The sequence below is a fragment of the Siphateles boraxobius genome, unplaced genomic scaffold (assembly GCF_051911475.1).
Source record: "Siphateles boraxobius isolate OS27281-9 unplaced genomic scaffold, OSU_SipBor_1 68, whole genome shotgun sequence".
Taxonomy (NCBI): Eukaryota; Metazoa; Chordata; class Actinopteri; order Cypriniformes; family Leuciscidae; genus Siphateles; species Siphateles boraxobius.
Genome location: NW_027509195.1, coordinates 3,470,615 through 3,484,560, shown reverse-complemented (window position 1 = coordinate 3,484,560; position 13,946 = coordinate 3,470,615). Strand labels below are relative to the sequence as shown.

Below are 13,946 nucleotides of genomic sequence, written 5' to 3'. Positions count from 1 at the left end.
ATGAATTCGAAGTACAGGCAGAGATAACAGCGTTACCTAGCTACTTCCTATGACAAGACCCCTGTTCCAAGATGTCAGAGGTTTTGACGCATGCTTAGAACCTCAAGCCGACATCTAGTGTATATATATATATATGACTAATGTGTAGCTATGTTATTAGTAGGGTGTTCCAAATCTCTGTATTATTCCGATCTCTCAGGTCCCTCCTTTATTGTACGTCTATGGGAGTCTACATCTATTTTTCCCCATTTTATCATCCACCAGAAAAAAATCATAAATTTTATTCTTTAGAAGAGCAATAGCACACCTCTCCTCAACAAACTACATGATTTGAGACATCATTTGCTGTTCTCCTAAAACTAAAAATGAGCTGTTAAGGAATAAAAGTCAACATACGTCTGTTTACAGTCTGAAAGACAGAACACTTGAGCACAATGGTGTGTGTGTTTCTGGGAATAGTAGGGGGTGGGGGCTGATGTCCTCTAGATGCTGGCTTGGCGAGTTGTGTAAATTTGGCTGACCGTACGTACGCGTGCTGCTTTCAGAGTGCTAATAGACTTTTGATTTAATAGGCATATTCTCACCTTTGTTTACGCTTGTGTGCTTACGAGAGACGGATGAGTGTGAACTGGCGAACATGTGTGTGTGTTTGAATGAGAGCCAGGAAAAGGGGAAGGGCCTTGAGTGAGCGGACAAAAACAGCTGCTCTTGTGTGCTCGGGAAACCTCATCCAGAGAGAGGGAAGAGAGGAGAGACGGACCAACAGGGTCCAGATCTCTATATGGGTTGCGCCCTGTGTGCGGATAGCTGTGGGGACGAGCCAGATCCGGTACCCGTGAGAGGGTCTGTAAGGAGGGAGAGAGCAAAGTCCAGGGGAAACATGAGGCTGACCAAGGTGGGTACTTCTAGAGTCTGTTTCAAACTGATGAACGTGTTTACTTGAGTGCTCCCATATCGAATTATTTTGGCCAAACCCATGTGAGGAGATGTCCTGAGGCTCAATTAAAAGTTTCGCAAGTTGTTGTTATGAGAGAAAACAAAATAGCCCACTCCCAAGTGTTTTGACTTGGATCTCTCCCTCGATTTAAGTCTGTGGGAGTTTTTACACTAATTTTATTCTATACAATGTAAAAAATCATAAGTCTGATCTCTTACAAAAGTAATAGCACACTTCTCAAAAAGCAGCATGGTTTGATGTATCATTCACACCCGTAGCACAAGTATTGTGGGATGAGTTACACGCTGAAGTTGAATACTTAGGATTATGGGTCTGTACAGATCCTTGTGTAAGGATAAGCGTTTGTGTTCTGGAGTAACACTGTCTCCCTGATTGTTGACACTGACAAAGAAGGGCTGGAAAACTTGAGGAGGGCTTGATTGTGTGTTTACATGCCTGAGAGTGAAAGTCTGTAATGGTCTGGTCCCCGAGGCTCGTTCACGTGCAGTGCAGCGTGGGAACTTTGAGCCCTCTGTATGATGTCAAAAAGTTGTAGTTAATCCTGGGAATCATTAAATGACTCTCCCAGCATTTATTCAGCAATGACTCTTTCATATTTCACCACAGATCCGGCATCTGTGCCCAAACACACTTTTTAGCCATGTCACTCTGGGATTGCAAAAGAGTCCATCCACTGTCCTGTTGATATTTTAATAGCAAACTTGCATAAGACTGTGGCGTATTTTGAATGCTTCCTCCTACTACTGTAACCATAATGTTTGTTTTTACAGACATTTTTCATTTTAATACAAGCCCAGTTCCCTTTCTCTTGGTGTGGTGGCAGAGTTTAATAGTAATACTCCTAAATCAGTGCATGATCATGTCACTTAGAAAAGGATTTTGGTCTGCTAATGAGACTATAATGAAACACTATGTTATGCAACCATATAACCCATTTATGATGCTATCTATCTAACAAATCTGACATTCATCTAATGTTTTAAAGCCCCAGTGGAGCAACCAAGGTTTTGGTGTGAACAGCCCATGGTGATGCTTCATAGATCAATCCTTGGAGGATCTGAACCTATGACTCTTCAGATACTTAACCACTAAAGGCTGGCCCACATTAAATTATTTTCTAGATCTTATCAGTTTTTCAAAATGTGAGAGACCACAAACACGACGATAAAAAAACATAGATTTAACGGGTTTTTTCCTATAGTTCATGAAGTGCCGCGATGTGACCAAGACAGCACACACTCACTAACAGAATCCATTCACAAACAAGCAGAGTCCCATCTGTTAACACGGGAAATCTCGCAAACTCTTTCCCATCAAACGTGATTTTAGAGTAAACAAATATGGCAGACGATGGGCAAGAAAAAAATTCAATAACAGTGTTTGGACTGCTTTTTACAGAAAATTTGCAAAAGAAAAAGTTTTGGATGAAGTTGTGTTTTTCTTCAATCAGCTCGCTTTCGATTGGGTATCGTTTCGTTCCACGTGGCAATCTACATAGTGCATGTGCGTTTGTCCTCAAGGTTCCCGAGGATTTTCTGATTCTCCAGACCCAAGTTCTGTTCCATTTCCAAAGTGACCATCCAGGAGTATTGTTTTCCTTTAGAGACAAAGAAGAAAAACACAACTCAAAAACACAGGGATGAGGCCTTGGTATCTGTGAAACTAAGACATTTTAAATATCCAACATGTTGGGTATTTACGATTCGAGATTGAGGCGACTCCGACATTCTTCCGATTTAATCCCTCTTAACACACATCACACCACAGGAAAATCTGATAAAATAATCTGTCGAACCATCAAGATAATCGGGACTTTACCTAGGATTGTCTTAAGGGGAGAATTGGGCCCAAAATCGGCCTAATTATCTTGTAGTGTGTGGGTGCCTTAAGCTGCGGCCATATATTACTTACCCATCACATCAAATCAATTATTTGTGCCCTTGCTCTACATATTGCATTATTCGTTGCCCTTGGCTATTTATTGTTTTTTTTTTTGCAATTTAACAAAGAGGGGTTTTAGCTTGTCAGAATCTTGACCTCACTGAGCTGCTATTGTCTTAGTGTCCCGAATACCAAGGCCTCATTCCTGTGCTTTTGAGTTGTGTTGTTGTGTCATTCTTCTTTGTCTGTAAGGGAGAACGATACTTCTGGATGGTAACTTTGACATGGGACAGAACTTGGGTTTGGCGAACATGAACTTTGGTATATCTAGGACTTGCACGTAAAGCCAGTTTCTCTTGCTAGTTTTAACCATTGGCTAGAAAACAGCTGTGCTTTAAGGCGCATTCGAGTTTTCGGTCTTCTCTGCAATCCTAAAACATCTGTTGTCAAACAATGCTCTTTGTTTATCTTTGCTCATTGGAACTTATGGTATATTCCTAGAATATCCATGGAATGACAGAAACTTTAACAAGCGCTGGTTTACTGCAGCCATAATCCACAGGCATCCACTATAAACACCACACAGGAAAATGCCTGGTCAATGTATAAATAGGCTCTGTTTTTCCCACAGCGCAAGGAACACACACTCATGCATGCTGCTGGAATTAAACATATACAGAGACATAAACATGTTTTTTTGCACATACATTTTAAATGATCAACAAACATGCTTGAAAGTTTGTGCCATCCATATGAATGATACGGCTGGTTAAAGAGATGTGCAATTACATTTCTGAGCAAGTGGACTTTAAATTTAGGCAATAGAAACCTACCATAGCCAGAACACCCTAGTAACCACATAGCAACATGTATTCAATCACCTGGAACACTTTACCAACCATTTGGCAACACATTGGCTATACCCACAACATACTTGCATCATGTTGGTGAGTTTTGCACACAAACATTGCAATTCTGGAAGCATGAATCAATCTAATTTTCTACTTTCTATGTTGCTACTGTATCACATTCCTTCATACTCAGATGAAACAGAATCAGATTGGGGCACACACCTCCATCAAAATCATGTGTGTGCAATGAGGAATGTGAACTGGAAACTCTTGAAAGGAAAAGGAAAGCCATCCGTGTCCTTTTAGTGCCACTTCATCAAAGCGCCAGTGTACTGGGGTCATAAAAACAAATCTCCGAAATCCCTCTGTTTGCTTTCCTTCACCGTTGCTTTTCCTTCACCGGAATACCGCCCTGACAAACTTTACGGAGTTTACGGAGTACTGTAAATGTTTTGGGTGCGAGTTGGGAAATGGGCAAAGAATGAGAAGAGGGATATGATTCAGCGTTTCATAAAACTCATAAAAAACACAACAATCAGTGCACTACAAATCAGTTCTGCTGTAGGCATTTATGTCCCAGATTTTTTTATTACCCCCTTTTTTAACCCCTGACAAATATTTTACCATTCATTAAAAATTATATTTTTAAAAGTATGATCAACACAAAGTAATCACAAAACTAATTTGTATAATCATTCATGTCATTTGTTTCACAAATTCCACTTAATTCCCTCTGTTGTTGGCGTTTCCATCATTAATAACCATTTTGTCTCTTAACGTTTAATCATGTTTACCAATGAGACAAAAGTGCCAGTGAAGAGCTTGAGATTAAATATGAGACATGATGTTGTAAGAAAACAGACGGATTTCGAGTTAAATATCACTTGTTTAATTGTGCATCATTTCCAACCAAGCTGTAATTTGGTTAATTGATGCCAAAAAATATGCAAATATTATGTAATGATCTGTATTTAGGATACATAAAATGGCAGAGGCTAATTTCGCAGATAGAACAGCATTTTAAATATTCCACAGAAATCCATTAAAAACAGAACATTATTTGACACTGTGGTGGATATGATCATGGCTTCCATAAAATTAACAGCATTTTTCTTTACTTTGTTAGTGGACAAGTAACAAGGTGTTTTAATATATGTATATTTAATATATGTGTGTGTGTGTATTTTTTTTAACACCTAGTTATTGATTATTTTCTAAAAGTCTTCAAAAGTGGACCCATTCCTGTCCAGCTCCTGTCACTCTCTTCATATCTTGTGTCCAGCAAGTTTCTTCTTCTCTACCCCCCCCCCCCCCCACACACACACACACTCAGTCCATCCTGCCTCAGTCTCTCTCTCTCTCTCTCTCTCTCTCTCTCTCTCTCTCTCTCTCTTTCCTTGCCTCCACAGCTGTATTTAATCAGCCTTTGGCTCTTTCGTACCCAGTCATTCCTGCACTCACCCCTCCCTCCGTTTCCTCTTTCTGCATGTTCTCATCTCTCTCTCTCTTTCTTTCTTTCTCTCTCTCATACTCCTTTTTTTTACTGTTTGTGCTCTCCCTCTAACATTCCATAAAAAAAACTGTTGGACAACATTACATCACCACACGACAAATATGTGTTTCACTACATCCGAAGCGCATTCGTTTGAAAAGGGCCTGCAATAAACATGTCTACGCGTTGGCTTAGCCACAGGTGTTTCTAAATATCCAGGACTTCCTGTTTTGTTATTTTGAGTGATTGTAGGTGTTGCGGTAACACAAGTATCCTCTGTGCGGCAGAAACATGGCTCCATTGAAACATGGTTCCACCTCTACAACATATAAAATCAGAGTAAATATTGGATGTTTTCTTCTACTACATGCATTTTTATGAACAGCAGGGTTCTTTCATGAAATATTTCAGCTTTTACATTTTGTAAGGAAATAACAAAGGACAATGCCTTAAATGTCCTTATTTTTTGAGTCGTCATTTATTTTTTACTATACTTTTCAACTGCCTTCATCCATAGATTTTATTGTTTTACCTTTGTTTCAAACACAAACTTATTAAAATAATGTTTTATCATTTGTCAAATTATGCATAAAAAGCTTATAAATAATATATTGTTAATAATAGCTATATTATGTATTACATGCTAATTGATGTAATAGTGTTTGGCGGGTTTGTTTAAATTGCTAACCTTAAATATGAGGACTAGAAAAGGGAGAGAAAAAGAGAGACAGAAAAGAGGGAGCAAGCACATTTGAAATGCAGAAGAAGGGAGCTTATTATTATTATTAAAAGTGAATTCTAGACACAGAATTATCTTTCTTCTCTCTCCTTGTTCTGTAAACAGTATATATTCGTATGCACATGGTTTGGCGAGTGGGATGGGACATGTTTCTCTAATGTTCTCAGTCTGTGGCTGCTCCAGGGCCCCTCTCTCCTCAAACATGTGCCCTCCACATCCTGTCTGCACACACTCTCATGGCCTCTGTGTCTGTCTTTACCCTTTCTCACTCTCTCTTAATTCGATTGCATCATTTACCCTCCCCACCGGATACTTTTATCCTTTTCTATTTCTCCCCCTTGGCCTTTCCTATCACTTTAGTTCCTGTCATCCCTCATTTTACATTGTTTTCTTGTGAAATTGTTTTACATTGATTAACTTCAAACATCTTATCTTATCTTCATATTTTTTGTGATATGGCAGTATCAGTATTGTGGCTAGTAAAAAGTCCAGACATAATCGCGTGCATAATTGTTCTCATATAGACCCTTTGCGCCAGACACCAAACACTTATCCCAAATCCTATTGGCTGTCAAAAAGAGTAATTAGCTGATCAAGTGGATTTACTTTTGCAGAGGTAACAAAAGTTACCATGAGCTGTGTAATGTTTGAAGCGGACGTCATAACAGATGTCAGTAAACCAGGAAGATTTTTTTTTAAACGAGGCACATTCCTTAATAATGGTAAGATCTTACCTGCATGCGGTGGAAACAAGAATTTATGATTTCTGTGCTTTTCACACTATTCTTAAAATAACATGCAACGTTCTGGGAACGTTATTGTATGGTTGCAAAATAGGAACCAAAGAAATAACCATTAGGGTTCACTAGCTAGGTTATAGGCTATATAGGTTGAAAAAATAAAACCTAAAAAGAACGTTCTAAGAACATTATTATTTGGTTCTCAAAAAATAACCAAACGGAACCCAACTAACGTTAGGGGAACGTTCTATGTTTGATGCAAGGTGATACTTTAAAAATTTTTTTTTTAACAATCCAGATTTTACCATTTCAGACTATTCACAAACATTAAGTACTACATGTAAACATTCAACAATACATTGCTTATTTATTCGTTAGGATGTTTAATAGCCCTATTTTATACGAAACCTAATTCCTAAATGCATTACTCACACACACATTTTACACAATGTTTGGGGCTTCAGTGACGGAAGCCACATTCACTTGGCTGTGCGATTCCCGCATATTTGTGTTTATTCTGCTCGTGAACTGACTGCATTCATCACTTAGATTTAAGGCCATTCATTATGATCATGTAGTGTTTGAAAATATTTCTAAATTGGTGGGTAAAAAAGATGAAGAACTTGGCTGTTTCACCATTGAGTCTGGGATGTTCGGTATCGATATGGGTGGAAAATAAACATTTTATTGGGTGTTTATAACTTTTCAAAATTGCATCAAAGGCGACATTCTAAGTATTTTAAGGGCGTTTAAATACTGGCCTACTTATCTTTACAACATTCTGCATGTCTAGAGCACTTGTGAATGCGACTTCAGATGTAACTCTATTTGTGACCACTTGATGTCTCTATTGTGCTTTCAATAGTTCTTTCTAAGTGACTTTTTGGCGGACAAATATGAAGCACACTGATTTTCAGACTGATATCTGACGACCACCATTGATTGATTGATTGATTGATTGATTGATTGCTTGATTGGTAGGCCTACCACAGTTTACGGTTGTAAGGACATCCTGGCCTAATAAAATATAATGTAATAATATTAAGTTGGTGATAGAATGAAGTCATAAATAAATGTTTGAATATTCTAAGCAAAAATGTGATAAATGTCTAAATGCATAATTATGCTGTTAATAAAAAAGTCATGCCATGGCATATAGTGAAAGATACATTGCAGAGCACACTGCATTCATAAAGAGGCGCGTCTAATTTACATTCCATCCAATCAACAATTGATTCGACAAGGATGCAGCCAATCAGAAAAGTTTGCTTCCAGTAACAACATTCCACAGTGTTCTTTTCCCGCTGTAACTCCTCCCACACCGCCAGACTACGAGTTTACAGAGAGTAAAGAAAACAACTCCATCATTAGTCGAGTGCTTCTCATTGAATCATTGGAAATGTAGCCCATGAAATCTTTAAGGAAACCCTTTTTAGCTGGAATATTCTCCAACAACATGAGTAAGGTAAATAAATCTCATTCAGTATAGATAGCTATAAGAATGTCTAGATGTATTGAATGTCAAGAAAAAAAGATTAAAACAACTAAAATGAGAGAGTGATTAGATCTATTTAGTGTAAATGACTTGGAATTTATTTCTATGAAATAGTATTGAATGCATGTTATTCAAATAATATGTTGGGAGCGATCTGATACGTTTTCTCTATTACAGCATCCTATGAGTGTTTGTGAGAAAAGTTCTCTAGTTTGTGTGTTAATCTGTATATAGATAGATAGTTTCGATCTGAGCTTAACAACACACTGTTTTCCATATGGTAATTAAATACACTTGTATAAGATGTACGGTGGCCTTTGCTGGTGTTGGTGCAGCTGCTCTCTTTCCATGTTCACTATCATGGTAAAACAGCATGAAGCATGTCAGAAAAGATGTACAACAGGCAGCATGAGCGAAGTCTCTCTTTCTCGTTCTAACATAACCACAAATGAAAACCTCATTAAAGTTTTATCACTCAGCTAATTCGGTCTGGCAAGAACTAATTTGAGCCCAGCGTTTGAGTTTGCATGTTTATTGCGTTTCGTCGTCGATATAATCTGAGGAAACGCTCGCATAGCTTAGTTTTTTCCCACTCTTTGCCAGTGGTGAAACTGCGCTGAAAATTGTAGCAGAAAGAAAGAGTCATCATATGACTTCACGACACGAGCTGGTAACTAATAGTAACTGCGTCATCATGCATTAAACGCCTCACTAGAGACAACGGCTGAGTCTCAAAACAGTGAGCTCACTTCATACACCGCTCTAAGAGCATTAACCTGCACGATTTGTTAGAGTTATATTTTGAATAAACTGTCAGTAAAAAAAAAGTCTCTCTCTCTCTCTCTCTCTCTCTCTCTCTCTCTCTCTCTCTCTCTCTCTCTCTCTCTCTCTCTCTCTCTCTCTCTCTCACACACACACACACCCACACAGAGACACAGTACAGGTCAAAAGTTTGGACACAATCCTATTTTTAATGTTTTTGAAAAAAGTCTCGAAGCTCTTCAAGGCTGCATTAATTTAACCAAAAATACAGAAAAAAAATATTAATATTGTGAAATATTATTACAATTTAAAATAGCCATTTTGTATTCTGTTGCTTTAAAATATAATTTATTTCCGTGACGCAAAGCTTAGTTCATTACTGCATCATTACTCCAGTCTTCAGAGTCACACGATCCTTCAGAAATCATTCTAATATGCTGATTTATTATAAATGTGGGAAACAGTGGTGTTTTATAACCTTTTATACTTTTTTCAGTATTCTTTGATGAATAAAAAGTGAAAAAAGAACAGCATATAGACAACATAGAAATATTTTGTAACAATATACACTACTGTTCAAAAGTTTGAGGTACGTAATTTATTTTTTATTTCCTTTCTTTAAAAAAAAATAAATTAATACTTTTATTCTGCAAAGATGTGTTAAATTGATACATAAATTGATAGATAGATCAATAGTTAAATTGATATATATATATATATATATATATATATATAGAGAGAGAGAGATATTGTTAGAAAACTTTTTTATTTAGAAATAAATGCTGTTCTTTTTAACCTTTTTTATAAAATAATCCTGAAAAAAGTATCACAGGTTCCAAAAAATATTAAGCAGCACAACTGTTTTCATTATTGATTATAATAACTAAGCATCAGATCATCATATTAGAGTGATTTCTAGTTCATCTTTTATCACAGGAATAAATGACATTTTAATGTGTATTAAAATAGAAAACCATTATTGTAAATTGTAATAATATTGCAATCATTATTTTTTTTTGTATTTTGGATAAGATAAATGCAATCTTGCATTAGAGAATTCTTTCAAAAAATTTTTTTTTTTTAAATTTTCCCAAACTTTTGACTGGAATTTACATAACATGTTACAAATTGTTACATTTATTGTAAAAAATTTTCTCTCTCTAATGACAGTCTAGCTAAGACCAAGTCACAACAGTGTTGAAAGTTGAAAGTGTATTACCATGGTTTATTGGCATGATGCTTTATTTATTAGCACTATACACTAAGTTTGTAGATGCTGTTGTCTTTGCGGAGGATGCAATGCTGTGAGTCAGTGGATCTGGTGTGAGATCATCACTGAAGGATGTTCTTCTGCTATAAAGCTCTGAAAACAGCCATTAAGCAACACCACAATTTTGAGAATGTAGGAAAAGCTTTAATTTTTAATGGGTTGGTTGCTTGTTAATAGCTCAGTAATAGGTGATATGATTTGCCACCTACATGATAATTACTTTGTGCAGTGTGTGCATCTCTCTCTCTTTCTTTCACATGCTGTTTCAATGAGCTGTCAATTAATATCAGACCTCGCATGGACTTCCTCAGCCTACACATATATCCACCTGAATACACAAAGCGGATGTAATGCTAACTTTATTATATCACACTCCAACTGTCTATGAATCGTTCTGCTTGAAGAATCACAGTGTTTACATTGTAAAGGGAAAAGAGTTATAGATGTGTAAGCGAGCAGTACAATAGAAGTGTTACTTAGCAGCACACTGTAATAATTCTTGCTGTTGATTTTAGAGCAGTAAAAAAAAGTAATTACTATGTGATATAAGCCATAATCAGGGGGATTTCTTTACAAGCTTATTGAGCCATTTATGTATACTCATAAATTGAGTGTGGTTACTGATTAGTGTGTTTTACTTGGTTCTTTCTGAAGTTTCAAGTTTCACATCATATTGAAATGCTCAATCATAACAGTCTGAAAACCGACCGCCACGGTTAGATTATAGTGTGCGAACGTTTACTGACATGAAGGTTCACGTAAAAGTCAAACCACAGGAATTCCCGATGAGTAATCGGATGTTTGTGTGTTATTGCAGTTTATCTATATACAATTGTATCGAGCACTCTTGAAGTCTCTTGACTTTCCCTTAGCTTTCTCTTGGATTATATATAGTAACAAGACAACATTGTGCAGTGGAGTAAGTTCTTGATAACAGTCCGCCGCTAATAGACTGCGGTGTGATTAGTGTGTGAAGTCTCGGTGACAGGCTTTCAGGAGGAAGTGCAAATAATAACTCATACAATAGAGGATGTGCAGTTTAGCCCGTCATATCCTGAGGATGCTGGGCTGTAACCATCGTAGGCATGGAAAGGGCGCACAACGTCCCCTCCAATATTCAATATATTCGTTTTTTGATTTTTAGTAATTTTAGTAGTTGAATAATCTGATGTGCTTATTATAAATACATATGGTTCGCTGTGAATGTTGCGTGTGCTGTGTTTTGGTCATTGCGCAGTTTGTTTGTCATGGAGACATATTTGATTAGCGCAGGAAGTATGTAATGGCGCTACGCTGACTTCATCACTGGAACAGGCAGTCTCTGTTCTTCCACTGCCTGTCCCACCCTGCACACGTACACACACACAAACACACACACACACACACTTATAAACACACTTTTATTCACACACATGGTTTCCCTTCACCACCCCTCAGTGAGGAAAGAGGCCTGTAACACTCTTTTATACTCCACAATTGAGATGCTCGATATTTATTAACCCTAAAGGTTTGGTGCTCATTGCTCAACACTCTCCAGGATGCTGTGCTCCAAATGGGAAAGATACTTAAATTCTAAGGCTCGCTGGGAAGAAATGTTCTAATACTTTGCTAAAGCAATCAGACTTTGCTGAATATTTAAAACATGCATGGGATCAATGAAGGTGGGAAATGAATCGTCTGGGGACCAGAATGTTATTGTAGAGATTTTTTTTGTTTTTTAAGATCTGTAATTTTACTGTAAAATACTATTAAAAAAAAGTCAAGCAAAAACTATGAATTACCATTATAATTTATGGTAAAGAAATAATGACCGAGTGCAGCGCATATAAGATCTCCTGACCAGATCTCATGGGAAAACACAAATATGTTGTTAGGAGGTGCCGATTTTCGTTCGACTGTTAGAAAAAAACGTAATAAGTAAGCTTACCCGTCTCTGGGGCATAAGCAGATTGTACGAAAATGTATGAATGATATCATACAAATTCGCCACCAATTTGCCAAAATATAAAATAGTTATAAATTGCCATGTGATTTTGTTGAATGGACAGACCTCTTACGATGAACTCTTTTCAATCATGTGGCTTTCTATTGTGCCACTTCTATTATTATGCATGGTGAACATAATTTTTACCAATTCAATGTGTTTCTGTATCAACATCTTTGTTGATCCTAGAACAACATTCCAATCAACCAATCAGATTTGAGAGACAATTTTACAGTTTATGTTAGGTGCTTTTTACATCCGTGTTATTCAACTATCGTTTCCCTCTGATTTTAGGGATAAGCTATGGGTAGGTAGGGTTAGGATGAAGGGGTAGGGATACGGTTAGGACTACATTTTCAGATTGTTCCAGGAGTGCGTCTAACTCAGCAAAATAACGGTGACCCTAATATTAAAGATGGTTCAAAAATATTTTGATTGTTCAAGTAGGTTGGTATATCAAGATTATTTCACCAATTGAAGCTACTGTTATTTACTGTAAATTTTACAAGGAATTTCTGAGAGTGTAGAACACACTAGAAACTGCATCACACCTAGCCCATATAGCATTGTGGCTGTGAGTTTTGCACAGGCAGAAAATGTGAAAATCTAGTTGACTACATTCTGCAAGTGGGGGAATGACATGGTTTTAGTGCCATTACATCGAACGCCACTATAAACACCTCATCTGAATATTTTGGGCAGCAAAGCTAATTCCTCTGGCATTAAAAGCACTTTTTCAGCAAGTGTAGGTTTTAGCAGCAGTTAATCAGTTGCTTGAATATTCCCTTATTGGCTCATCACATGAGGAGCCGTTTGATGTATAAGATCTCAGTTCCCTTCCTTCAGCTCGCTGATGTTTATTCTTCTGATTTTCTTGAATTGTTATTTGTGCCGGCTTACCGAAGCTTCTCTGTCTCTATGATTTGAAAAAGTAATGGGTAGCATCTGTTGCTGGACCACCATCGTCGTAGGCACAATTTCGTGATTGATAATGTGGTGTTTCGCAGATGCTTTTTGTTTATTGCGACCTCCAGGAGAATGATGGCAGGGACGGTCTCCTTGGGGCACCCTGGGCATCAATGCCATGCTGATTGGAGAACATTTGTGGTGAGATCTTAGCAATTCTCCAGTTTGTGGGCTGCTTCTACTTTACCTTAGAGGTCTAAATTCTTTACCATCTGGCTCCACCACCAACTTTTTAGATTTAGATCTTCAACTAGCCTACAGCGACAGTTACAGAATGTTTTGTGTGTCTCAGTGTCTTGTTTTGATTGGTCTGGGGGTACGTTTACAAGACAACGATGTACTAAAAACGGAAAAGGTTTTCCTTTGCGTCTTTCGCGTAAAGACCACAACGTTGGTCAAAACGATACCCGCTTACACGGATCCAAGAAAACGCTGTATTCTGCTGCGAGGCCAGTAGTTGGCGAGGTCACTTTGCAAAGAAACACTACTTGCCTATAGACTGAACATGTAATACGCATACGCATGACATCACCGTTTTCACACGTTCACGTTTTTGTAGTTTACACAGAGATGATAACGGCATCGTTTTCAAAAACTTGCACTTTAAAACCCGTTTTAAAAAGTTTGCGTCCCCCAAAACGCTGGCGTCGTGTAAATAAACGAACGTGTAAATGGCTCATTAAATAATTCTTGAAACAAAAAGTAAAAAAAAAAACATAAAAAAGGAAATGATATCATAGAGAAGTCTTCTTTTAACGTCTATTTCTTTTTTTCAATAAAAATGTTTTTCAAAGCTATTTGAAAACCA

General features: G+C 37.3%; 1 protein-coding gene across 8 annotated transcripts in view; it reads left to right on the top strand.

Moving 5' to 3' along the window:
- The first annotated feature begins 401 nt into the window (after nt 1-401).
- tns2a (tensin 2a) overlaps nt 402-13,946 on the top strand; it is a 49,286-nt gene continuing 35,741 nt past the window's right edge. For 4 of the 8 annotated variants that reach the window (XM_077214036.1, XM_077214035.1, XM_077214041.1 and 1 more), the window contains exon 1: nt 402-895. In XM_077214036.1, coding sequence (XP_077070151.1) covers nt 782-895 — 114 coding nt within the window. In that variant the 5' untranslated portion in view covers nt 402-781. Of the gene's footprint in view, nt 896-7,979; nt 8,127-13,946 lie in introns of those variants that run through there. The other 4 variants (XM_077214037.1, XM_077214040.1, XM_077214038.1 and 1 more) reach the window with 2 other exon arrangements.